The sequence below is a fragment of the Lepisosteus platostomus genome, chromosome 8 (genome assembly GCF_059453375.1).
Source record: "Lepisosteus platostomus isolate fLepPlt1 chromosome 8, fLepPlt1.hap1, whole genome shotgun sequence".
NCBI lineage: Eukaryota > Metazoa > Chordata > Actinopteri > Semionotiformes > Lepisosteidae > Lepisosteus > Lepisosteus platostomus.
Window position 1 is genome coordinate 58,623,178 of NC_142618.1, and position 27,118 is coordinate 58,650,295.

The window sequence follows — 27,118 nt, forward strand, 5'->3', positions numbered from 1 at the left end:
ATGCCGCTTACAGACAGGAAAGCAAACAGGGGAATCGTGAATAGCAATAAACTCACTGAAGCCAGGAGATAACTGATTTTAGAGTTTTTCCGGGTGAAGAAACTTAGGAATTTAGGAATTCTAGGGCCAGTGTAGAAGTTGTCCTTCATGGCTCAATTTCCAGTTCATTGAACCTGAATCAGCCCATTGACTTTAACAATTTTAGTAATCTTTTCCTATGCTCCCAATATTATTCATGTTCAGCTAGTACTGAAAAAATGTCCACGACACTATCACAAGATGAAGCCCTGCCATTCTTCACTGCTAACTCAAAGCTAATTCCAACTGTCCTGAAGAGCTTCCGTGTCAGTGCACATAGGATACAGACATCACTTGCTCAGAAAAATATTCTCCAGTCACGGCTGAAAAAGCCATCTGACTAGGACAACTCCAAAGACTAGCTTGATGTTAATTTTTATACATGTAATAGAAACACAGTCATTAATTACCTGAAACTGGGCTTCAGCTTACCAGAATCTGATTCTCAAAAGATTCTTTAAATATATGGAGATAATTGTTTTACTTGAAAGAGCTCATGGTTTCAGGTTTAGAGTATGATCCAATCATATTGTACATCCTTTTTAAATCCGACTCAAAACATTCTGAAAGACTTAACATTTTCACCGTTAACTTTTGATCAGGCAATACAAAGAAATGAACCCACTTGTGTGTAGTGTAGAAGGAGAGACTTGGAGATCCTACACACTACTACACAGGCCTGCTCATAGTGGGCTAGTGACTTGCTCTACACTTGAACCTGCAACATCTGGACCACAGAGCTCATCCTGCGCTTGGGCAACCTTGCTTGCCAGCTGAGCCACTTGGGAGATTTCATCTGTCTCTCCGCTGCCAACAGCAGATGATCTAGGTAATATTTAAATAGGAAAAAACGCAAAGAACTCACAGAGCACAGCATAAGGAAACGTTCTGGTAGCGGTACAGCGGTGATGGGGAGGAATGCAGGCCACAACACCACTATCAACAAAACCCCCACGCAAACAGCATTTCATCAGTTGTTTTCAACTGACACTGCACATCCGGCTCTCTTTTCTATCTCGTTGGCAATGGCATGCTTGAGTTTGGAGTTCGGAGCTCACATCTCCACTGGGGTACAATTCCCCAGAATGTACAAGGACAAAAGTCCAAATTGGAATATAATCTTTTTTTTAAAAAGGTTCATCGCTCGTTGTAAAAACTGCTTCCGAGGGTACAGCAGCTGCTTTCAGAAACCTGACCATAGAGAATAATACTCCTCCTGTCCCTCCATCATAACAATACACATGAAGATTCGGCCTGTGCCATTCAGCACTCGCCAGTAAGAACAAAATGATTAGGAGCTCCTGAAGGTTTGAAAACAGCAGGATGGGAAATATAGAAGAACGCATGTGCTAAATGACTCCAATACAGATCCCAGTATTTTGTTCAACACACAGTTATGGCCCAAAGTAACATGGCTGTTTCTCACCAGAATGAGGACAGTAATTATTACAAGAACTGCAGTACGACTGTGGTACGAGTACGAGCATGTATCAGTGAGCTAATACAACCCCAGACAAAAAGCTGCCGTTGGTCCTCGTGGCCAGCTCATATCCGAGACGAAAGACTCATGGACCACACCCTCCACTTGCCTTCCTTACACCACCAGTGACAAAGCAGTTTCACTGAGTCACCTGCACAGGAAAACAGATTTTGTTGATCAGATTATTTATTCCGATTTTTGTAAGTTTCATGAAATAAATCCGTAAAATAAACACCACATGCCTTTAGCGCAAAAATATAACTTTTTAATATGGTTTGCAACTATAAACTCCCAGTCCGACTTATTTGTGGGTGATATGTTCCTCAACTGCTATCATGAACTGCTATCAGAATATCGGAGTAGAATTAATTCGGTTATCTCAAGAAAAAAATCCTATTATTGCAATTAGTGTGATATGTATATTGAAGACAGAAGGAGCAAAACCTTGTTTCCTCAAACAAGTGATCTAATTAAAACCAGAACCATAAAGAAACTGAATATGTGACACACACGGTTAGTAAGCTTCTTAATCAATGTCCTCTGTTGACAACAAGGAAACAGCCTAAATCATTTGGGACAGAAATATATCATTAGAAGACAGTCCTGCTTGGTTAGTAATCATCCCCACCAATATCAAGTCCTTGAATTAAATTTCCCCAGAACAATGAGGAGTAAACAGTAGCTTTGATTTCCCTGTTGATTTTGATTAAATCAAAGATTTAGGTCAAATGCAGTTCAGCATGCAGATCCGATCCCCATTACAGAAGTGCTCTGGAGAATGGGGAGAGAAGAAAACAGCCCTGCTGTATTGATCAGCAGAAACAAAGCTGTCAGCGAGAGTGTCGGAAGAGGTGCCCATCTCTGCCAGGATGTGCTCTGCGAAAGATCTGGAGATGCAAACGTACTCACTAACTGCTGCACTACATTGCCAGAAGGAAAGACCAAGACACGGCCAGCCAAACTTGCTTCTAGAATTCATAGCTTTTGATCAGCAGGTAAACGGCTGGTAAAAGACTTGTGTGGGCCACATAACCAAGCAGATTAGACTGACAGAAGCACCTGACCTACAACGGTGGGAGATGTATACTAACATGTTCTAACATAACATATTCTACATACTGTACTGGGTTGATGTGAATGCGAGATGATATAGTAGTGAAGTCTGTAATGGGTGCATGTACAGTACAGTATATACTCACACTTAAACTTGCAGGGTTTCACCATCTGTAAAGAATTAATGATGATTGCACACTAGGTACTGTGGTTCTGGGCAAGCAGGTATGTTTTACGAACTGTATTGTAATGCCAGATACAACGGAGAATACCTTATCTAATAATGTTTTGCTTATTCCCCGAAACACTGTGTCTCAGATTTCAAATGTTCTTCATTTAAACCTATCAACAGATATTTGAACCAATGGACAAAAGGCAAATCACATCATTAAAATTTAGTTAAAGCAACAGGAAATTCTTACAAGATGAAGATACCCCAAACTATCAGGGTCTTGTGTGATGTGGATCTGTAATGGACAATTAAGCACAACAAAGGACTTTCAACCCAACATACATTCTGTACAGCCTTCACAAATAATATCAAGGGAAGGAGTACTTAAGAAGACACATTACCTGCTTCACTGAGCACTATTACCTTTCACAACACTCTACTGTCTAACTACTGTACTGTATTTCCAAGAAGTGTACAAAAACAAACATTTGTGAGAATTTACATAATTACTTAGCACAATAAAGTAAAAAAAATTCCAGTGAACAATGAAATAATGAATACAACATTAAAAGTTTTACAGTAAACTGGTGTTGAGTGCAGTGGGTTACCATAGTAATATATATCTTCTGGAACACCCCGTTCCAATCTGTATAGCACAAAGTAAATAGTGCACACTGTGAGACGATATGTACAGAAAATTGTCTGATACTATAAAAAGCATCAACTGGGATTACCAGGATAGTGTAGGTGGAGGAATGAAAAGTGGAAATCTTAGATCTGAAACTAGATATTTACTGTAGAACGGAAGTCAAAACGGGTTTTACATAAAACAAATTGGGTAGGCCTCACCCAAAAAATACTGACATGTTTTAGTGTTGGTAAGAGGACCACTAAAAAAGACAGTAATAACAATAAATACAAGAGTCAAAACAGATGGACGTACAAGGGCCATGAAGCATTAGCAAAGGACATAATCAGAATAGTGAAAACTGGAAAGCACTTCTGAAGGAGACTGCTCACAAACAACACAAGCTGGGAGCAGGCCGATTCGGTCAGCTTCAAAGTTGCAATAATTAAAAAAATGTTTTTAAAAATGCATAAAGCGTAATAAACTGATTTTTGGAAAGCAGGCAGCACAAGTATTGAAGACAAAAGCCCTACTTCCATTAAGCTTGACAGTTCCCTGTCATGTTATTTCACCAGGGCTCCTACTCTGTCTCAGTCCATCTAGGCGAGGCCAGAGTAATTCAGTTCAGTGACACCGTTTTAAACACGTATAAAAAACCCAAGACAACATGACATTTATGGGGAAACGCCGAGAGAGGAAAAACACCAGCAGAGTTAACTTGACATCATGTTTTGCAAAGCGTGAAAGGGCAAGAATCTCTTCCAGCCTGAGGACAATCTGTATTCTACTCGTTGCAACTTGCCTTTGATTAAGTGCCAGATCTGCAGCTACAGCTGAACTCCTATCTTGAACCAAAGTACTCTTCTCCACAAACACAACACTTCGCAAAAAAGCCCTATGAAAAACAGGGTGTGAATGCAGGCCTTGTCTTTAACAACTTGTCTTTAACAACTTGTCTTTAACGCTGTCTACACACAGCGCCGAGAAAAAAAAAGTTAGCAAATCCCCAGTTCACGGGAATTACAATTTATACCGTGAAACTTAACGTTATATTAAAAATGGTAATCCTTTAAATTAACCAAAAGGGTTCATATTTACAAACTCAAGGTTTTAGCTGCAATGACATGTGAAGTAAGGGGGACAACCAGGTGGTTAAAGAATTGGGTGGAAAGAGGATTGGTTTTGGGGCAGCCCTGCACTATACACTATACACCACACTAATAAACAAAACTCACAAAGTTTCTGACCCTTATACAGGATAGGATAATATAGAATACTTCACACCACAATCAAAGAGCTTTCCGTGGACCTCAGAAAACGTGTAGTCAGAGCTCATTAGTCTGGAGAGGGATATACAACTGTTTTTAAACTTCTGGAGCTCCATCCACCCTCTGTCAGACTCATACAAATACAAGAGTGTGCATACTGTATACAGTACAACTCAAACTAGGGTATTTGCCATTGCATCATTTCGTTAATTGAATAATACAGCTATCTCTTGTGTCTTTGTGTTATACATTTAATCAAGTCATCTTCATTTTTATTATGACTTTCATATTTTGTACGACTGTAAATGATGTCTGTTGGACAGAGCCTACCACTTCAACCTCCCCTCAAATATGCGTGAACTAATTCTTTCCTACAGCTACACACTGTTACTTTCAATCACTTTTATGGTCTGTTACTGTTACACCTATGGATACAGTACTTTTTCTTAACAATGTTTTTGTTATTTTTTTTATCTGTCTTTGTTTTTGTCTTCTGTTATATTTTGTACCACTTGCTCCTTAAACTGCTCTCCTGGGATGAATAAAGTACTTTGAAGTGAATATCATGAAGATCTAATTACATTTCAGGTCTAGAATATACAAGAACACGGATCAGCCTAGGATCGCACAAGTTTATTCGTGGCACTGCACTTTGTATGTTTAGTAAAACCCTAAACAAATAAAGTTACCCACCTATGATTTTCATTGTCCTACTAAATGAACAGCATCCATCCAATAACTTTGGTTTAAAGCAGTAAAGACAAGATTTCTTTGTGAACAGCTATTGGACTTTGCAGAAGATACTGTAGGGCAAAAGGCCTTAAAAATGTCCATACAATTGTGCTCCAACGTGCTGAAGCTGAACATTTAAATACCGGACACCATGTTTTCAGGATTTATGAGCATGTCCTTGCTTTGTCTGATACAGTCATTATAGAACCACCTTTCTAACAGACCATGCTTGTCCACGTGATGTTTGATGGTGGCATTCCAAACTGCTGGAAGAAAATAGAGGTAAATGGAAAATTCAACATGATCACTGTCCTTCAGAAGATCAGCCAAGAATAATTCACAGACAGGTTTAGAGAACAGCCCATGAACTTGCTGGAACTTTTACCCAAGGGCTATTACATTTAACAGAGATTCTGATTCAAAACATTACTTTTTAGTCCACAAATGCACTTCTGAAGAGGCATGTCTCTTAAGCAGCTTGAAAGCAAATCCTTTTCTGTTGTTTGCTGTTATATGGACAACAATTCCTTTCAAACTAAGACAGCCTTCTTAGTCGCTTATTTCTATAATACAGCACCAATTCACCCCCATACCACAGCGTATTACAATATTTTGCATGAACCTGCCCTGGGGATGTGAGCAGTTTCTGTTTAGGTTTGTATGAGGTGCTTTGTTTAATTAAGTCTCCCTCGATTTTCTTATCCTCTAGATATTGAAAACAAAAGGAAAAGAACAGTCAAAAAGACAGAAAAGAAAGGAAGTTTGTGTACCCACTGTACAAACTATACTAAACAGTTTTCCACTTGAACATACATCCTTCTAACTCTACAGGCAGCAAAAAAAAATCTAAGACAAGGCAAGTAATTACAGTTAAAAGGCACCAAACCTCATGGCGTAATGTTTCAAAACAAAATTTCTGATTTTCAGATTCTCTTACAAACATAGTAAAATGAAACTGCCAACTACTTACAGTATATATATTCATATCCCTCAATTCAAAATCAGCAGTTAGTCGACTGTGCTCACTTCTCCAATCTTTGCATAAACACAGGATGGGTGCTTTCAGCGAACACCTTGCTCTGTAACATGGACTTTCAGAGCCATCTGCTGTTTTTTACACTACAAGTTCTACCCCAGAGTTATCACTGAATGCAGGAGGGATGGGACTCTAGCAGTAACACACAAGAAAGCTTCACAATGGCCTGCAGACCATTAGGGGTTGCTGATGCACAGCTTGACCAAACACAGGCCACCCTGCTCTCTACCAGTCAAGCGTTCCTACATGGGGAATCCTGGTCACGTAGCTGCGACAGGAACAGGCTCTAAGGACTATAGGCCTCTTCCGATGCTACAAGAGAGCGCTTCTACTGGCTGAAGAGCTCTCAAGTGCTCATATTTATACCTGACGTAGAAAATCCAAAGCACACTTGACGGTTTTTTTCTGCATCCCAAGAATAATTTCTGTTTTCTCCAGAAATGTCATTCCACCTCCAAGAGAGGGTATTTTTCATCCATTCCGGCTAATAATACGGTGAATAAAGTAAATCAAGTCAATATGCCAACGACAATAAGAGGAGATCAAAATCTATAGGTGTATTTGTTGAAAGCCCCATTTACCGTGTGTTATCACATGGCTTTCTGAAACTGCGCCAAAAAGACAGCTTTGGAGACTATTTTAAGACGCCTTTTAAGATATTATATCTGCAAAGCCTTCAAAGAACATATATAGTTTCCAAGGTAACAGCAGAGAACACATTACGATGACAAGGAGTCAGCCCACCATTTCTAATGCCCTTGGCTCCCTGTCAGAACTCCGGACATTCATTGCAACAGTGCACTTTAAACAGGCACTGTGTCTACTGCAAGGTCAATTATGAGCCAGTTAAAGGCATTCTTCCTGGACAAACATTTAGTCTGACATCTCTTAGGCTATTTTAGAAGCTCCATCAATCGCCAAACATACTACAGGACGTAAGTGCACAATAATTGACCAAATTAATCTCCTAGACGAATAGGCTGTGTTCATTACGACACCCACCACTCACACCACACCTTTTATTTTCTAGGAAATGAAACCTTCTTTTTACAATGTAATGCTTCACTTAAATACGTCCTAGCATAGGCTTACAGTGAAATTTTCAAGCAAACTAACATCACCGCCACTGATAAAGAATGAAATGCTAATGAAAATGCAGATTCTCAAATGCTACTTCCAGTCTGTCTAAGCTCAAAACCGTTCCTCTTCTGCCATCACAAAGAGATTCATCAAGAGTTCTCCCATTCTCTTTCCACTGTGAAAAAAGCAGATGTTGCATATATGTAAACATATTGAGATGGACTTCAGTCAGTTGTCGATGTCAGCAAAGTAAGACTTACACAATAATCTTCTAAAAGGCCCATCTGACCTTTTTAGAAAGTGCCAGTCTTTTTCTGCTACAATAGTTTTATTGGAGGTCATTGACTTTACAGACTGCTGAACTATGGCACACTCATGGCCTGGAAGAAAACAAGAATTCTGAGTAATTCTGAGGAAACAGAGCTGCCAAAACGGGATATTTGTGTTCTTCATTGAAGGTTGAAAACAGACCCAGTTTTGCACTCTAGAAACCTTCACGACTGTCATAGCTGATACTTTGTACACCCTGCTTATCTTTGGGGCACTTTGTTTAGGGAACAATAATATGACCACAAGACATTAATCCCACAAGTCAATGAACCTAATGTTTCCATTTCAAACCTGCACTCAGTTTAAGCATGAAAAACATCACGGTAAGTGAAAACCTAAATAAATCGAAAAACAAATCATTTAAAGAGATGTAACATAGAATAACATTTCAAACGTTCTGCCTTGAAATGTGCCTAATTACATTAGTTCTCTGGTGCAAGAGACATTCATTTAAGACAGGAACCCTCACACTCTGGATGGAGAATAAACTCAGAACAGGTAACAACATACCTCAGCAACTGGAAAGTAGTTGATCTGTAATTGTAGTTAAATATTTTTCATAATTCCTAGATTTTTGTCAACGCCACAGAGTTACAAAATCCAGAGGACTGTAAACTGTGTTACTGAGATTTTATTTATTTCTGTTTTTTCTCCAAGAACATCTCCTAACTAAACTATAAGAGGCTGGGGGTCAAATTAAAATGTTGTCCAGATGCCCAAGTGCTGCTGCCGAACGGGGGTCCCAGAGAGACACCCACAGTGATGGGGGGAGAGGGAGGGTGGCAGTATGGCATCCATTTACTCTCCCGCTCCAACAGGGTGACAGAACAGAACCTTTCCAGCACTGAGCAGACACGATTGCAAGGGGGCCCGAGCACAAGTATCCAAAATCCTCAAGAGCACAGGCAAAACCAACCCAGAGGAGTTCTTCAGAACGAACGGCGAAACACGGACCAGAGCGCACGGCGGACGCACAGTGGAAGTGCTTCAAAAGCGAGAAGGGGAGGCTCTTCTTCACCCACAGGGTCGGGATGGTGTGGAACAAGCTAGCCAGGTGTGGCTGAAGCCGATAATCTCTCTTCTTTCAAGACACGGCTGCATGAGATCCTTCACCAAATGGGCTAGATCCTTCGAGTGCCCTTTCGTGACTCTATGATGTCACTTTTTAATACTTCCTTTCCTCCAGAAAATTCATGTTGAGACAATGAACAAGAAAGGCTACCAAGTGGAAATACGTAGGCAGTTTAGAATGAAATTATAAAATGTATTCACCCTATCCATGTCTTACTATTAATCCTAAAAGTTTTAAGTATTATTAAATCCAGCTCTGTTTCAGCCTCAACCATATGTGCATGAATCACGGTTGAACATGGGATGGCTTGACCAGGTGCATAAAAAACAGAGGTTACTGTGAATCTGTGAAGGAGAAAATGAACAGACAGAATGTGCTTCTCTGAAAAGGACACAGCTGAAGTCCCGTTAGCACTTCATTTTATGACAACAATTTATGTATTCGACTGTTGACACTGACAGGAGGAATGATCAATTACCACATCTGGCGAGTCAGTACCGCAGTTTAGAGAATAAGAAGTACTTACTCATTACATACAAGGAAAGCGTGATCCCTGCTAGACAAAATCCTTCAAAGAACCTCAGCGAGCTAAACATCGGCACATCCACAGAGAAAGCCACCGTGAGGCCGAATATCAGCATGAATACCACTGATGTAATTAGAACAAGATGCCGCCCAAACCTGAAAGACAAAATGGCAGATAATTAAGAGTATTTACCATACTGATGCCTTAAGGAATTTGCAATGTTTTGGCCCACTTTCACCTTGCCTGAAGGCACTGAGTTTCCCCTTCAGCAGTGCCACAGGAGCCTCTCATCATAGCCCCCTGTAGCACTGCCTGATGCAGAGCTTCTGCTCATCCACGAGCCCAGAGGCTCCGGCTGCCCATAGCCCATCCCTGGACAGGACACCAGGCCATCGTGAAGCAGGCACACACGGGGACAAACCCAGAGACAATCTGCTTGTCCAGCAAGAGGTGGGAGGAAACCAGAACATTTGGAGAAAACCCACAGACAAGTACAACATTAAAACGCCACGCGGAGGACACTCCAGTCTCGAATCGATCCCAGGACCCAAGTGCTGTGAGGCCAAAGTGCTAACCAGTATGCCGCTGTGCCACCTAGAATGGCCACAAAACCCGACTGGTGTAAAAAAATCCAAAGGTATACTCTTAATCTCTTCTTAATCTACGTAGCCTGAAGCTCACACAGCTGAGACAACACCAGTTTCGGAAATTGGCACAGTGTACACCAACAGTTAGAAAAATTAAGTACAAAATTAAGTTAACATGGCAACAACTGTAAAGGGTTATTTTAGTCTGTGAACACTCTGGATAAAGTTCATTATAAAAGCATATCAACACTGCACATAAATGCTAGCTGTCCTTATGGCAACTTTCCTTATGTTCTTAAGCGTGAAACGCAGCCACGTCTGGACTGTTCTAATGAGCAGGGCCTGCCAGCAGAAGGCGGAATAAGAAATGCCTTCTATGGCCTACTGTACACTGGAGCCAAGACACCCCCAAAAAAAACCTTAAGAAATTTAAAAACAAATACAAAATAGTGGAGGCCATTTGGTCCATCTAATTGATCTAAGAACCTTGTCCAGCTGATTCTTGAAAGAAGTCAGTCCACCTGTGCCCTCCGGTTTGTTTTTCACTATTCATTCTAAAGAAATCTGTGGGGTGGACTTTGTCGATACCTTTGGTCCCCTCGTAGTCGTCTGGCTAAAAGTGATCCGTTCCTTCAGCGTTCATCTTTCACGCAACTATAAAAGCAAGCGCGTTTACCCTGATTTTTCATCTGCACTACCAAGCCCCTGTGGAATGGAATAGAGCAAATGACAGCACTTACAAACTACCTGTAAATACTGGTAAAACACGGGAATAAGGAATGGCACTTACCAATCTGCTAGTACTCCCATCACCAAGTATCCAAAAATGGAGCCCACCAGTAGAGAAAATTTGGCAATGTGGACCTTCCAGGCTGATTGGCACACCAAGTCCCACTAAACAAAACCAAAACAAAAGCATTTTAACCATTTTTTTTCCATTAAGGCATGAGTGGTGGCAAAGATAACTCTCAGGATTTAGGATTTTTTTGGAGCTGTTTCAGCATCAAGCTTCACGTGGAGATATTACTGCCCGGCAAACTACCTCCAAACCTGAAAGGGTACATCACGTTAGAGCTACAGGAGCAGCAATACAAGTTTTCTGTGGTTTAGACTACTTGTGTACCAGCATGCCTGCTGAAGCTGTCTTTCTTAAGGTGGCTAAGGGGATGGAGCCCCTATCTGGGTATCTTCCAGTGTGTGCAGACTGAGCTCTGACCTCCTCTGGACAGTACTCTCACGCCCAGGCACGCCTGTTTCTGCTATCTGTGCGAGTACCACAGTCCCGCTTCATTCTTTCTCTGGACAGACATTCTGACCACGGTTGAAAGCAACCCTCCATCTCCCGCTCCACCTCACCCAAAACTCAACAAAAAAAACAAAACAGAAGAAACAGTTTGGTGAGGCAGTCTTTTTCCTAGTATTACATTATAATGTTGTAGAAAAAATTGTCAGGGACTCGAGAACAAAAAAAAAAACTTTTGGCTTTGTTCATTTTTTAAAGCCCTAAAAAGGATTTAGAATTTCTTTTTTTCTTTTTCACCCATTATCAGTGCTGTATTTAAAAGCGTTCTTCAGATACTTCCTCTTTCCCTTCAACCCAACACGTCACGCGGTTTAATAAGCAAGGGAAGGGAAACAAATCTTTTTGTTTTGGCATCTTCGGTGCTCCCAGCTGTCAAAACAATTTATGGCATTTTACAGCACAATAAACCAGGGTCTTCACGGCCTTCAAGGAAATGTGAAAAAAGGAATGTGGAAAGGGTTTTTTTTTTTAAGACAAGATTAAGTTAGCAAAGGCACCATCTTGCTCTGGGTCTTTCAGGTTTCATCTAATTTAAAGTAAGGTGAAAGCATCCATAGTTAACCTGAAAAAAGTGCAGCAAGTGAATCTAAGTACTTTAAGTACTTTATATAAGTATAATTCTGCCTGTAGGAGAGCCTACATCACGCCCATATAATTCCATGAAATCGGTGCCAGGCCAACTGGAGCACAAGAGCTGAATTAAAACCGAGGTGCAGTAGGTGCACACAGCCTAGGCTGAATCAAGCAGCGCAGTAAAACACCCACAGCCTGACATTTCCAAGAGAAAGGCTAGCCACATTACAATCACATTTCAGATGGGGTCCTAGGTGTTTCATTTGCATGTAATGTAATCAGCATTGAAAGAATATCATTTTGTTCCCCCCCCCCATATAAATTGTTTCTAAAACCCCATTCATTTCAGACCAAATTGGCAAAATGACGCATTATTCAAAACCCGAATCCCTGATGCACCCTCATAGCTGGTGGCTACTTGCCTTGTAGGAATCAGCACCTACCCTAATTGTGAACTCCATGCAGCAGGTTTAATTTGAATGGTATAGCTATACACTTTGGTAGATAGCCATACATTTTGGTAGACATCAGTTCACTGGGCCCGAGCTGATCCTGTCTGTTGTGTTTAGGGTTTGAGAGAGCATGTGACTCCCTGGCTTGGGCTGGACACCAGTCCAATGCAGGGGCTACTTCCAGCAGTGCTGGTCTCCATTCAAACAACTGGGTGAACTATAGCAATTGGATTACAGAGCCTTGTTGGAGTGCAGAGGGGACTTGAACCCACAACCTGTCAGTTATGAGACCAGATACTTACCCACACACAGTATGCTGCCACAGCTATACATTAAAGGACTACTATTTATACCAAAGATAAAGAAAAAATTCTGGAGATTAACTCCTGTGTAAAACTGCAGCCTCTAAAACTCAAGTTTAGTAGGCTCTGGGAGGATGCAACACAGACACCTACAGTACTTTCATGTTTATTCAGTTGTTCCCTGACAAACACACCACAAATCGGATACAGGACAATGGACAGACTTCTTTTTATGGTAAATGTTTATTGTAGCACATGAAATGAATAAGCAATTTCGTGGCATCCTGAAAAAAAACCATAATGTTTATAGAACTGGGCGTTTACAGCCAAAGACGTAAGAACAAGACTATTGCAACTCAGTATGCAAACAATAAAGTTTGTCCAGGTGTGGCTGAGAGGTATCCGAGCTTACGCAGGATCAGACTCTAACAAAGAAAGGTGCTGTTTCATTCCTGTTTTATAACAGAAGCTCTTTGGTAGCTTTCAGAGAGTGTACAGAAAACTGGGTCTGTATTACTTCTATAAGTGAAGCTTCCATGTCCAACTGCCCCTGTATTCAATTCCCAGGTATGTTAAGAGACGCATTCGGATATAGCTGCCCTCGCACACACTTCATTCCTTAAATGTTATGTAGTGCATCAATATACACACTCCCCTCCTGGAAATCCAAATATTTGAGAGGAGAATTGCCAAAGAGAGGTGGTGAAAATCTCCCTGGAAAGTGAATAGGCTGCGAATGGGCGTGTCTAAAGTAAGGCACAGGCCACCTTAAAGGGAATCTGGAGTATTTCTCCCTTCAAACGAGAGCTATAAACAGAAACATAGGCTCACAAAACCTTCCAATTAGAAGAGGACACATGACAAAGGACCTGGCTTTGAAGGACATGCTGCCCCCTTCTTCAGTGTGTCTCGGCACAGTTTAATTCATTATTAATTTTATTTGGCAGATGCTTTTATCCAAAGCAGCCACTTGCACAGCTGGGTACTTTACTGGAGCGATTCGGAGGAAATTTCTCTCTCACAAGTACAACAGGAACATCCTACCTAGGGTCAGAGGCCACAGTCTTCCAGTTCCGAGTTCCAAGCCCTCCAGTCCCAGTCCCAGTGACCTCACCGCCCGCCGGGTTTATCTCAGGCTCACACCTTCCTCCACCTAACTGAGCCCCAGACTGAACTAAGAATTCGCTGAAGCGGCGTTTACGAATTGTTTTCAGCTCTGCAGCTATAAGGGGTTTGAAAATTAACTTCCAAATATGTTAAAACTTGAAAAACTGCAACAGAAACTATTTTAAAGGGCTAACCAATCACATTAGTAGTTCGATGAGGCTGGAATGAAAACCAGCAGACACTGGGGTCACAAAGAGAGGGACTGGGAAGGCCAGCTGTAGACACCATGGGAGTACTATCAGTCTGCTTCACGTACAGGAAGTACAATTTCAGTTCTTGACAATACTAAATGGAAAAAGATGTGTAGCACATGTAATCCAGCAACATTTGAAAACTTTAAGGGTCTGAATACTTTTGCAAGGCAGTGTATATCCCTTAGGGTTTACTGGATTTGGCTCATTCTCCTCTCAATCCTGTTTGTCCTAAACTAAAGAAAATTAGCTTCTTTAGCTATTATGTAAATGACAATTCCCTCAGACAAGAAATCATTTTTTTAGCTATTCTCTGAAGAATTCATATACTTAACATTTCAAGCCATTATTTTATTACTGATTTATTACTGAACTTGTTTGCACTGCTTTTAATTAATGCTACATAACTACCCTAAATGAGTGTTTCTTTTGAGATTAATTTCCTAATTTGGATTTGGAACTCAAAAAGGTACTCTGTAATTTGCGTGAGTCAGCACATTTCTAAAGAGGCTGTTTTAGATTGAATCAAGATCATAAAACAGTTTAAAAGCTTTTTTGATTCCAGACGTAAATAAAAGCAATTTCCAGACGTAAAAGACAGAAATCTACCGTGATGTTGGAGGAGATTACTATTAATTTATTACTATAAATAGCCACTGCTGTTTGTATGTTTGTATAATCCAGCTACTTGGTCTAAATTGATGCAGTACCATTATGTTCAACATAATTTTGGCCCATATTTGATTAAATGATTGTCTAAGACTATATTAAGAATCCAAATATTTAAAACAACTGAGTTCATATAACTCCTACTCTATCTGCTGCATCTGAAATATGATTAAAATTTCTGTCTTGAATCCCAGCGGTTACTGTTTAATGTGTCAACACCAAAGATGTCATTATATTCAGCACAATGGCTTCGTACTGGCAAAATTTAACACTTCTTAAACAGACTTCTACTTCCACGGCTATAACCTGTTTGCTACTGTAAAATATTCATCACACATGGTTTTGCAAAACAGTTTGTATATCAAGCCAAAGGAATAATCTCAAATACTCTGTCCACACACAAATTAAATTAAAAAATGATGCATCTAACACGCATATAATTTTGACCACTGCACAGTTGATATGCATTATTTTAAACTGCCAATATACTTAAAATGTATGCATAATTTCAATTTTGGATGAACATTTATGGGTAACTAAAGCTATTCCATTCTTTCCAGGGTTACAGAATCCATCGGATCCACAGCTGTTGTACAAGGAGAAGCTGCTTGTCCTTGTTTCACAGTGACACGATGGTAAGGACGTTCGTACTAGGCAGAGAAATGACTGGAGATGATCTCCAGTCAGTCTAGAGGACTCTGATCCGTCTGGAAAAACAGTCTCTGATGTGGAAAGCAGGGTAATGTCTGACCACCAACTAAAGTTTGCAGAACTTGCATTAGAGTTTGTCATTTCTGTCAGAAACACTGACACTACAAATCATGAGTGAGCACAGGAAGAGCTCTTGCTAGCTGGGAGCCAGAAAACCTGAAGTCAGCAGAAAACGATATGACGAACATTCAAAGCTATTTTATGCCAAATCCTGATAATCTAGCGAGGATGAGGGGTTCAAGCATGTTCTTTCAAAAAGCATGCAAACAAGTCAAGAATAATGGTAAAACTAAAGATGTCTTTCTTTCCTGAAAGAAAGAGCTTTGTAAAATAAATCCATATAGATGAAGGTCCTGCAGCAGATGGCAGTAATAATGGAAGCTACTTACAAATAGCCTTCAAAAAATGAAAATAAGAGTTGCAAAGGAAAACTTCGACTGGCACACAGCGTGGATGAGCGGGGTCACATTAGTCTCCTCTACAGACCTCTAAGTGAACTGAAGGCGAGCTGCAGTCCCAATCTCTCAGACTTCTTACTAAACCTCGGTCAGAAAATAAATTCACTGGCGATATAGAAAATTTTAAAAAATTTGAATGAAGCAAAAAATCGTGAACTTTGTGAAAGTACTTTAAGTCGCCGTGTTGTCGCAAACTCCTGGTCTTGCCACAGGAGAGAGCGAGACATTCATTGTGACGTGATGCAGCCCTTCCTGCTCACTAGTCACCACAACGATTCGTATAATGCGATGGACGAGCAAATAAGTACAGGTTGTGCAGCAGTCATTTCACCGCAGAAATGTTCCAATGTGCTCTGCATGCAGAATTAACAAGTAGTATTTGTTGGCAAAACCCTCTCTAAGTCAAGAACAATATTTCTATCGGATGAAAGGAGATGTATTCACAAGCCTGCTTCTTCACAGTGTAATAGGGCTGCATCACGTCACTGGAGGTTTTGTTGCCTTGGTCTGCATCTCAGAACACGGTGCTGCGCATACCTGGAAATTTAATTTTTGTGTTGTAAATTGGAAGTTTTACCTTAATTGTAGTTTTAAATGCATTCGTCAATGCTGATTCCTTTACCTCCTAAATATAAAAACAGTTGCAGTTCCTCTTTGAGATGCCATGTACTGTGCATGAAGAGAGGCAGTAATATTCAAGCGCAAGACTCACTGTATAAGTGGAGACGAGGAGTTTGCTTCCTCCAGTCAAGACCTGCAGGTGCCTGGACCGGAGCCCACCTGCTAATCTCCCTTAGGTGGGATAATATCTTCAAATAAACACAGGGCTTCTATGAAGTGCCTGTGAACCATTGCTAATTATGAGACAATCAGTTTGATTAATTCATGGGGTGAATGTTGACAGAAAAATCAACATGAGTTGGTTTCGTTATGTTTGAAGGCATAGGGACTACTCGTAAATCGGTACACAGTCCACTGACCATTTACCCTTTTCCTTCCAATCTACTGTAGGTGTACCTGAGGTGCAACGGCCGTTCCCACGAGTTCCTTACATGAGTAAGGCTTGTCCAGTTCAAAAACATTCTCCATGGCTCTGTCTCAGGCCTTTTAAAAGCCATAGCAACTAGAAACAACAATGGTCTGCAGGTCAAAATTCTCTCTCTGATGGCTAAAAACCCTCACATCTAAAAGGTAGGAGGTCAATATGTGCTTGATTAATTGTAAATTGCAGATTAAAAGGAATTTTACTAGTCAAACTAGATATGGGGACCATGGAGGTCAGAGCAGTCATGCAAGGCTCTTCCCGGCAAGAAAGTTTCTTGTGTTCAGCCTGACTCTCTCCTTTTGTCAGATCAATTCATCTTTGTGTCAGAATGGACGCAGTATCCCAACACATTAACAGCTAACAGAGAGCTCTTTCATAGAGTGGCTTCTATTCGTGTGAAGAAAACAGGGGAGTGCAAGAAATGACAGCTCCAAGCAAACAAGGCTGAGTTACTGTACTTCACCTTCAGTAAGTGAAGACTAGTGACCAACCAGGGCTTTGCCATGTCAAAGGCCTTTTTATACCTTCCAATCAAGCAATTTGCATTCATCACCTTAAATGAACGATAAGTAAAGTATCATTTCTATCTCATTATCGGGTGATTTCATGCATCCAATTTAAAAATAAAAATATTGTATTCAACCCACTGATTTCAAACAACCATGAGTACTGGGACAAATTTTATTTCAGTACATTTCAGAATGCAAACATTAGAACTTGGCTGCGTATCATCTGAGGCCATAACTATAAGATGTCTGTGGCTCACCACACTGCTTGTGTGATCTTCTGAAATGCTTCATCTCACTTTTGCTGTAGTCACTTTGAGTTCTTTCTTATTCTTGTTTCCAACGTATTTTTTTTTCCTTCGGCATGTAAAGTTATGCTCAATGGGATTTAAATCTGGAGATTTATAACTCTTTTCCCCCGATGAACACCTTGGTTGCACTGTATACTCTGGGTCACTGCCATGTTGCATGTTCAAGTGGTACTCAATAGGTATGGAAGCATGTTCTTCTGCAAACTTCAGAATTCTTACGCCTACCATTAATTACGTCATCATAAAGATCAGTAAGCCAGCAACAAATGAAAATGAGAAAAATGACAATATTTTGTAGCTTAATATTAAGTTATAATTGAATATCTGGCTTTTGAACTATTGGGCTAACAATTAATTCACTCAGTATCCAATGTCTTGTCGAACAAACATTACTATACTATATTTTAATAACAAAATGCTTTTTCCCTAGACCTTTAACCAAGCTTGTTACAGGACATTGTACAGCAATGTGTCGAGAATAGATAAGAGTTGGTTGTGGCATCACTACGTCATACGCTGAAGCTAAACTAGAGAACAAAGAGAATGTGAAGCCTTAGAATTGAACACATTCTAGTTAAGCCTGGAAAATATGTGGTTTCGCAAGACAAGTGCTCTGAAAGGTGTATGACAACTAGTCACAGGAGAGAGGCCGATATGATGCTGCTGTTTGCTCAGGGGCATACTTAAAACTGCAAAAGACAAAAATAACCTGCATGCTGTATAAGTTTCCCTCACCAAGACCGAAAAACACAATGGCAAAAGCCTCTGAAATTCATGGGTCAGCTCTGAAAACTTTCAAAATATCTCCAAATACAATGTCCAGATGTACCCATTCGAGATTTGACACTGGATAGCACAGAGGCCATATCCGCTCCTAAACAATGTTATCCCCTGATAAACTGTTACACTTGCCTGAGCATCCCAGATAAGCAAGGGCACGTTGAAATCCCACAGGGCTTTGAGAGACACACTAATTGACACTACACTCCTCTCTGGAACAAGCTACATAAAAATGAAAGACCGCAAAGTCTGGAAGTGATTAATACACATTAACAGTGGTGGAAGTTTTTTCCTTCTCTCAGGGCTATGAGCCCTGCTTTAGTCGTGAAGACTCACGTTTCCTTTACAATTCCAATGCATTCCGTCACATCCAACCATAAAACCTGTAAAAGATCAGATTTTAAAAGCCCAGGGTAAATCGCGGAGTTCACATGACTTTTTGGTATGTTTGCTACTTCCAGTCAGCTGTTTCAGAAGCAACAACAATGACAATAGCACCAACACTGCGACAATGGCAGCGCTCTGTTCTTTATAAGTTTAGTTCGGCTAGATTTATCACATAAATAAACAAAGTGTCTTTTAAAGACACTCAGAAACTCCCTTCTCTAAAGAAATGCTGTTTCAGTCACATTTAGTGCACAGTCAGACATTTGGCTTAGCTCGCAATCACGGCAAATTCCCCTTTGCCAGTCAATAAAACAGGCGGGTTAGAAACTCGCTAATAAACACTGCACAAGAACAAAAAAGAGGCACTCTTAATCTCTTCCCTCAGCTGCTCATTTCCGTACATGCATATCAGCGTTTTTACACTTACACCAAATGATAACGTTAACAATGATCCCCTTTCTCAAAACAATCGGAGGAACAGGAAGACACGTTCCGCGTTACAGGGCAAGACATGGAAACGACCGCAGCCACCCCTGGGATGTCACTGCCGAGTGCTACCACAGTAAAAACGATCCGAGGGGCAGTCAGCTGGCCGGCTGTGTGCATTCTGCTGCTGCAAGGACACGCATCTAACCAGCGCAAATGGTCACTTATCTCTGTAAATGAATTGCGACTACATATTCTCGCATACTGTAAATGGTACTCGTTATTTTGTGTGTAACTCAAAATAAACATCAGCCTATGTATCTTTGTGAGTCTTACACAAATACAGAATGAACAAGGGTTTTTTTTCCCCTCCAAACAGGCTGGCCTGTTGCTGTTGTTTAGAAATTCCAAATAGCCCCTAGGGTTTAAAACACTGTTGCAGGCTTTCCAATTTCTCATTTCTGAAATTGACTCAGTGTCAATAGTGTGCTAGACACCTCGTTACGAGGTACAATTATAACCAAAAAGGTGATGTCACTCGTGCAATTTTCAAACAAGATACAGGTGATGTGATCCACAAGCTTAACATGGTAGAACGTCAAAAACTGAAAATTCAATCACCACAACAGTTCTGAATAAAGACTTTGAAAAGAGGCTTTATTCAAAACCTTCATTCACCCTTCACCAGAAGGCCTCTTCTTCCTGCCAAGGGTGTTGCACTCCAGAATCCATGCAGGAATATAGGGTGCAATACCAGTGCATAGCAGGACACATACTCACTCCCACACGGGGATCGTTTAAAGACACCAGTGGACACACACAGCTTGTCTATGGGAAGCAGGAGGAAACCAGACCCCTGGCATGAACCCACTTTAACACAGGAAGAACTTGTAAACCCCACAAACATATACCCCCATCCCAGAATCAAACCCAGGATCTAACATTCAGCGGTGCTTCTTCTCATGCCACCTTTGGATACAACTATAACTATTCATTCAATAAAATTATCATAAGACTGCAAATAGCCAAAGTTCATGAAGACAGATGGGTTTTTGCAGTTTTCAGTGACCGTCCTGAACGTATTCATTTTAAAATGCTTGGATGTAGAAGATGTTTTTTTTCAGAAAGCCATTCTAATGACAAGTGTGGAAAAGCAAAAAAAATATCCATCATTGCCCTCTAGTCTGAATTTATCTGGATCTGTATGGTTGGCTACTGAACCGGTTTAGGGATTGAAATCAATTGCTACATTCACCTTCAAGGTTCAAGACAAGACCTGCCTGGCTGAAGACTTAACTGAAGTATATTAAGTGTAAAAAGAATTTAAAAGCTTCAAGGTAAAAAAAAACATCCATTATTGAAGAGTCAGTTTTTGCTTTAAATGACTGTGTTTAAGGGCAGCACGTTGGCACAGTGGTTAGTGCCTGGGCACTGGGTTCAACTCCAGACCCATGGTGCTATCTGCGTGCAGTCTGCATGTTCTCCCCATATTCACGTGGGTTTCCTCTGTGTGCTTCAGCTTCTTCCCACAGGCCCTGGTGTGAGTGTGCGTGTTTGGGTCTGTGTTTGCCCCGTGTTGGACTGGCGTCATGTCCAGTGCGTGTCCTGCCCTGTGCCTGGTGCCTGCTGGGATAGGCTCCGGCCCTTCTGCGACTCTGAACCGGATGAAGAGGTTAGGAAACGGATGGATGTTTCCGTTTGGAAAGACGCGTCCTACTGGGGACTTTAAGAAATGCGAGATGGGCCGGAGTGGAGCTCTGACCCAGTTTACATCACTTCGCCCTTTGCCCAATATCTGTCCTGAGATAGTAACAAGAGAAAGCACAATCCTCTCCTCTGAATTAAAAGGGTAACCATGACTTGGCAATACCAAACAGGAACTTCAAGTGTAAGGAGGTTCCCTGTGTCACTTGCTGGGAGTTACATTCTTCTGCAATTTTGTAATAATCATTTTAGGTTATCGTACAATACATAAAAACAGGGGTAAACCTTCACAGCCATCTGTGGTATTTTTTTCTTTTTCTTCCATACTTAGTATAGTAAAAGCATTTCCATTGTCCATCTTTTTTGTTTACCTTTATCATGTAGCAGCCTAGACGTTCCTAATTATAGGTCACTTTTCTGGTGCCTGGGTACAAAAACAGCCTTCATCTACTGGAACAAAAATGTCTACAGCCTTTATATAGGTTCACATAAGGGTTAGACAGAATTATCAGTAATAACACAGCTCAACACTGCTCACAGATATCTATGTGAGGGTGTTACAGGGGATGGCTTACTCTTTATAATGGGTAAACATCTTCAAAGCAACAAAAATTACAAGAACTGTATACCACAGGAAAAAAAAAAACACTGAACCCTCACTGTTCTGTAAGCAACTACAATACAAACCGTCACACCAAGCACATGTCCTCGAGTTATTTTTCTTTAATCCTAGGTTACAGTTTAGAATTCCAAATAACAGCTGAAAATAGAAAACGGCAATCCATTAACTACTTCTTAGTCAAAAAAACATGTACTACTTTGAATGTCTAATGCCTGCAATTTTTCTTCCATGTGGAATTGTGCAAGAATTGTCTCTGAGACATAAATATATCTTATCATATGGTCTGTACGTATCTATTCCTGCTCTTCCCTGTTAGTTTAGCAAGACCTAACTTTTTTTAAAGTTGACTCTGTTACAGAACACTCCTCTGGTTTCAAATTATTGTCTCCACAACTTTACATAAGAAAGGAGTAAGAATTACGACTTTATAATTAGGTTGGTTTGGTTTTGTCACCATTTTTGGGTGGAGTTTTGTATCTGGGAATAACATAATACAAATGGGAAACAACACTACATAAATCAATGTATGCATTCTATGTTGCTTTCTCCAGCAACTGAAAATAGTTCAAAAGCACTTGCTAAAGAAGCAAGGAGGATTCACAAACAACCCATTTTATATTCTAAAAATACACCATAAAATGAGTCATTTTTTGGCATTCTGATCATAGGTCTTCAACAGAAAAAAGGCTCTAACTATAATTGAGGGTTAAGAAAGCTGCCACCAACACTGACACATCTAACATTACTTGATTGCAATATATACTTTTGGACTATGAAAAATGAAATCCATTTTATTTTCATTTTATTCTACTATTTGTGGTTTGCAGTGGTTGTGCTGTCTGTTTTGATGAATCAGCAAATGCTTTTTTGTGCATAATGAAAGACATTTGGGGTTTGCGCAACTAGATGTACACTCATGTGCATGGAACAGTGACCCCTTTTATTAAAAAAAATTGAAGCAGCTTTGAGGGAAATTTCCAAGGATTTATCAAAACTGTAAGCAACGTTTAGGCAGTGCAGAACTTTCTGAAGCAGGCACATGCTGTATTCAGGAATGAGTCTGTGGCTCTCAGCGTTGTCATCACTGTTAGCTGAGGAAATCAGGCAGCATCAATAAGGGGGTGACAAGTCAGGTAATGACAATCATCAACAGTCACGATTGTGGAAAGGAGAGGGACCCACTACAACAACACAGGGCTTGTCAGTTGAATATCAGTATGCCAGTGTCACATGAAAAAATAATGATCGTGCCTGACAGCTGTTACTAATGGAAGCAAGAATTGGAGAAATCCGGCTTCTTTTCCCCCTCATGACTCTTTTGTTGAGCCATTCCAACTGTGGTGTTGTATTGATTAAAACCATTATTAACGAGCTGTGAGCAGCCCTGGTATAGCTTGGTCTGATGGGTGGAACTGCACACACAGCAGAGTAACACTGCTTATATAACAGGACAGCCGGATCAGCGCAGGATACTTGGCCGCGTTCTTTGTTCTATATATCGCTATGGCAGGCAGAGACAGCACGCACTGCAACATCCAAACGAGTTGGCATCGATGCCCCCCGGCTAGGTTACCCTGAACACCTCAGCTCGTTACACGATTTATAATGCATCATCAGCCGAAAGTATCACCTTCCTACACATAACGCAATCTGACAAAAATGGCCGAAGTCTCCACCGAGGGTTTCCCATTGTCCTTAACACCTAATCAGCAATTAAGCGCTTAGACAAGCGAGACTGATGAAACGCTGTGCGCACTAGGGGGCACAGATACGGGTACTGAGTTATAATTCATGTCAATACGAACTCCCCGGTATATTGTGTGCCCGTTTTTAGACACCTTTTCATTAACCGTATCAACATATCTTACTATTGTGAGGTCTTCATGCTGTCAGTCTTGATCCTAATCAAGCTGATTACAGCTTTCCAGAACAGTGAGCTTCATGCTCCCAGACACAGTGTAAATCCGTGTGCATAACGCAGGTGGATTCCACGGATTGTTTTGGGGTTTTTATCCGTTGGGGGGATAAACAAAAGATATCAATTTGGGAGGCAAATAACAATACGAAGAGTTGTGTATTTTAGTTACTTTTATGTCGCATGCTAACCATCGTGATTCTTGTTTGAAGTGCTTGCCGTCTTCCGTGAGGTGCCCAACCTGTGCCATTTTAAAACGCTGTCTCTCCAAAAATTCCCCCTTTTTTTTACTGTGGTCCACCATCACGGTCGCATTTGGTATCGAAATACCAAAGAAATCTAATGCACTTAGCCCGGGCGTGTAAAATGACTAAAAACAATGTATCGTTAATATAAATGGAAGAATGGCGCAACGCGCTACTTAGGCTTGTAGCTCAGGCTTAATTCAAGTTACATATCTTACCTTGGTAACCACATTTTGCACGAGTCCCGTATGCATCTGGTATTTCCACTCGCTGCACATGCATTGCGTGTCGTTGTTATCGCCGTGATTGTCACTGCCGCGAGAAGGCTCTGCTAGCGAGCTGGCGTTTGTAACGTTCACGGGCGACAACGAACTCGCGGTCCAGTTCCACGCGTTGACGGCCGGGTGGGTCACACAGGTGCTAATTGGCTGAGCTAGAAGGAAATAGTCAGAGAACTGGCTGAATCCGATAAATAGCACGGGAATCCAGGTCAGGACGACGAGCTCTTTCTGGTATTTCCCAAAGCCCCCGAGAAAGGGCCAAACAGAACCGTCAATATCCCACAGCAACCGCGGGGCAGCCGTTTCGGACGCCACGAAGCCGTTGTTTTCGGGTGGGTGATCCTCCGTCTCCAGCCGGACCACAGCCATCGTTATTGAATATTCAGAGAGAGACTCTGTGGCACTGGCGACCCTGCCTGTCGTCGTCTGCACGGTGCGTCAATGCCTCGTTACAAAAGAAACCCCCTACGCAGTGAAAGACACGAATTAGGCTTCGCAAAAAAAAATCATACAAAAAAAAATACCCGATCACTCCGAAAAACAAACGGGAAAGAACGCGCTCGGGGGTTTCACCTTTCCCCTTCAAAGTGATCTTTAAAAAACACCCTTTCTTGTCAACAGCTGGTCGACCGAAGCGAGCCGGCAGAGAAACTCCCAATGAGGCTCGGCAAAGGAGAAGCAATACCCTCTGTCCTCCTGAGCGCCGGCGTTGTTTTCCATTTGGCTAAAACCCTGGCGAGCAATTCCGACAAACAGGTCGGTAAACTGTTCCGGAAAGAGTCCAAAAGCGACACTACTAACCCTGCCCCTTCCCTGCGGGAGCTACAGGTAACACACCTGTATAAACTCAGACCTCTTGGCGTAACAGGCATAGTTCTGCGTAATCGCAGCGCATACCATCGCATCCGGAATCCTGTGGATTATTACCAGGAAGGAAATTAAAAAAAGACTTCTATTTCTTACGCTGCGGGCTGGCGTGCTCGCCGATCACCCGGCTATATTGCTCCCCCGTGGCGTGGAGAAGTCACGAGCAGCGTGCGCGCCTGTGTCTGTCAAGCTGACACCGCGCTGTGAAAGAGCCGCATCCTGGCAGACGTCCGCCCCCGGAGCCCAGCCTGCCGGCTATGATTGGAGAAGCCAGCCCGGCTCCTGGGTCCTGCCGGCACACAATTGGGCATTGGACCGCAGGAAGGCAACAAAGACCCCCTTTGTTCTCTTTCTTTTTATTGTTCCCCTCCAAATGATGCGATACAGGGGGCGAGAGCGAAGCGCGGAACTCCGCGTCAGTCCCGACGTGTCGCCCCCCGCGCTAACGCGGCCCCTCGTCCTGAATATTTGTTCTTTTCCCGGAGACGCTTCCCGAGGAGAAGGGAGCCGGGAAGTCAAAATGACGTAGGCGGTAAAATTAGCCGGGCTTGGGTTTCACCATGCTTCCTAATTCGGCCCCAGATAATGACAGCAGAACCTTAGGGGGGATTAAAGTCGGATTCAAAACGTCTGCGTTTATTGGTGGTCTGTAGTGTCACCTCTTGAGAGAGCCGTTTTCACCCTTTTTCGAATACAGCTCTTGAACAGTTAAAACTGGAGGCAGCTGTGGTGCAGTATCATTTGTATTATCATGCTGTAGCCCTTTCCCTAACCATGCCTATCATATACTTCTACCGAAACTGTCGAGCAGAGAGGTTAAATATTTACAGTTCAGACGCCGCAATGTGCGCTGCGCCGTCTACAGCTGAACCAGTCAAGTTCGCACGCCGGCGGTGGAAAGCTTTCTAAAACGCCAGTTTGCCTGATCGCAGGTACACACACAGAGCTATTCATCGTGTTCGTACTTAATACAGACACAGCTTTAATCAGTAAGAACGGAGTTTACGGACGCTACACGAGCTGCCTCGCTAGTTTTAACCAGCCGGTGTGGGGTAGTGGCGCTGGTGATTTTGTTGAACTAATAAAATAAAATAATGGAACTGGCGAGTTCAGTTTCAGCGGCTTGTGGGTAAGGACGTTTGTCATCTTCGTGTTACTGATGTGGTTGAAACCGATACCTGATCTTCTTTGGAGCAACTGCTGCAGATCCTTGGATAAGCTTCTAACTACCCAAACCAACATATTATACGGTGTCTTATTTTATAGTAGTGTATAATGTATCTATTAAATCACATTGACACCCCCACCCCCACCTCTTTTTATATAGGGTGTCAGTTCGTGCCAATTTCTGGAATTTCTAAAACGATTAGAGTTATAAATGGAAATCTTCCAACATCCAAAAACACAACTGATTGTATGGTTCATTATTTAGTTGATGGGTCTAAATATATTTTATTACAGTAATAATTTATTCTTTAAAAGAGAAGGCAGATCGAATGCCAAACACAAATAGCTGCGTTTTAGTAGTCTCTTTTTTGTTTTTAATCATTCTGAAAAAGCTGGATGGGCCATCTTATAGTTTTAGTAGTCACGCGAATTCTGCTTAACACACTATTTAAAAGATTTTCTTTTTTGCTATCTGAAAAACAGACAGAATTACAAAACGTGCACTTTTTCAGATGGCTAAATATGAAGTCTCCTGACACGTTTTATTTGCAACCCTCAATAAAAGAAAACACGCAGTGTGTATACGTACAATTTTTTTTCTGCCGTGTAGTTCAAGCAAAACAGTGACACGATCCGCATTGAAACTCTTGTTTTTGACGTTAACCTGGCTTTTTTTTCTAGGACGGGGTTGTTGCAGTTGTGTTGTTTCCTTCCTTAAAAGGCTTAAAATACTTTTTTTTTTACCAGTTAAATTTCTTCTTTGAGATGTGAAAGCGCCTGTTATACAATCTTCCCAATGACCATAGAGGGACTTTGGAGCGACCTATTTTTCCTTAAGAGGTACCGATCAAGCTCGGCATTCTCTAGTATCTGTGATCTGGCGAGGTCCGGATACGGGGGGCCAAATATGGTACTTTTGTGGAAACTGTCAGCAGATGTTCATCTTTCCGTCTGTTTGAGCTTTTGTTTTTAAAGGAAACGGTAATAATGACGA

At 41.4% G+C, this 27,118-nt stretch overlaps 1 protein-coding gene across 2 annotated transcripts in view; it reads right to left on the bottom strand.

Moving 5' to 3' along the window:
* Nucleotides 1–25,607, bottom strand: part of slc22a23b (solute carrier family 22 member 23b) — a 54,766-nt gene extending 29,159 nt beyond the window's left edge. The window contains exons 1-4 of one of the 2 annotated variants that reach the window (XM_088644088.1): nt 25,054–25,607; nt 24,028–24,555; nt 10,833–10,936; nt 9,456–9,610 (exon numbers count right to left, since the gene is read on the bottom strand). In XM_088644088.1, coding sequence (XP_088500214.1) covers nt 9,456–9,610; nt 10,833–10,936; nt 24,028–24,459 — 691 coding nt within the window. In that variant the 5' untranslated portion in view covers nt 24,460–24,555; nt 25,054–25,607. Of the gene's footprint in view, nt 1–9,455; nt 9,611–10,832; nt 10,937–24,027; nt 24,556–24,663 lie in introns of both variants that reach the window. The other variant, XM_088644087.1, reaches the window with a different exon arrangement.
* Nucleotides 25,608–27,118: the final 1,511 nt, after the last annotated feature.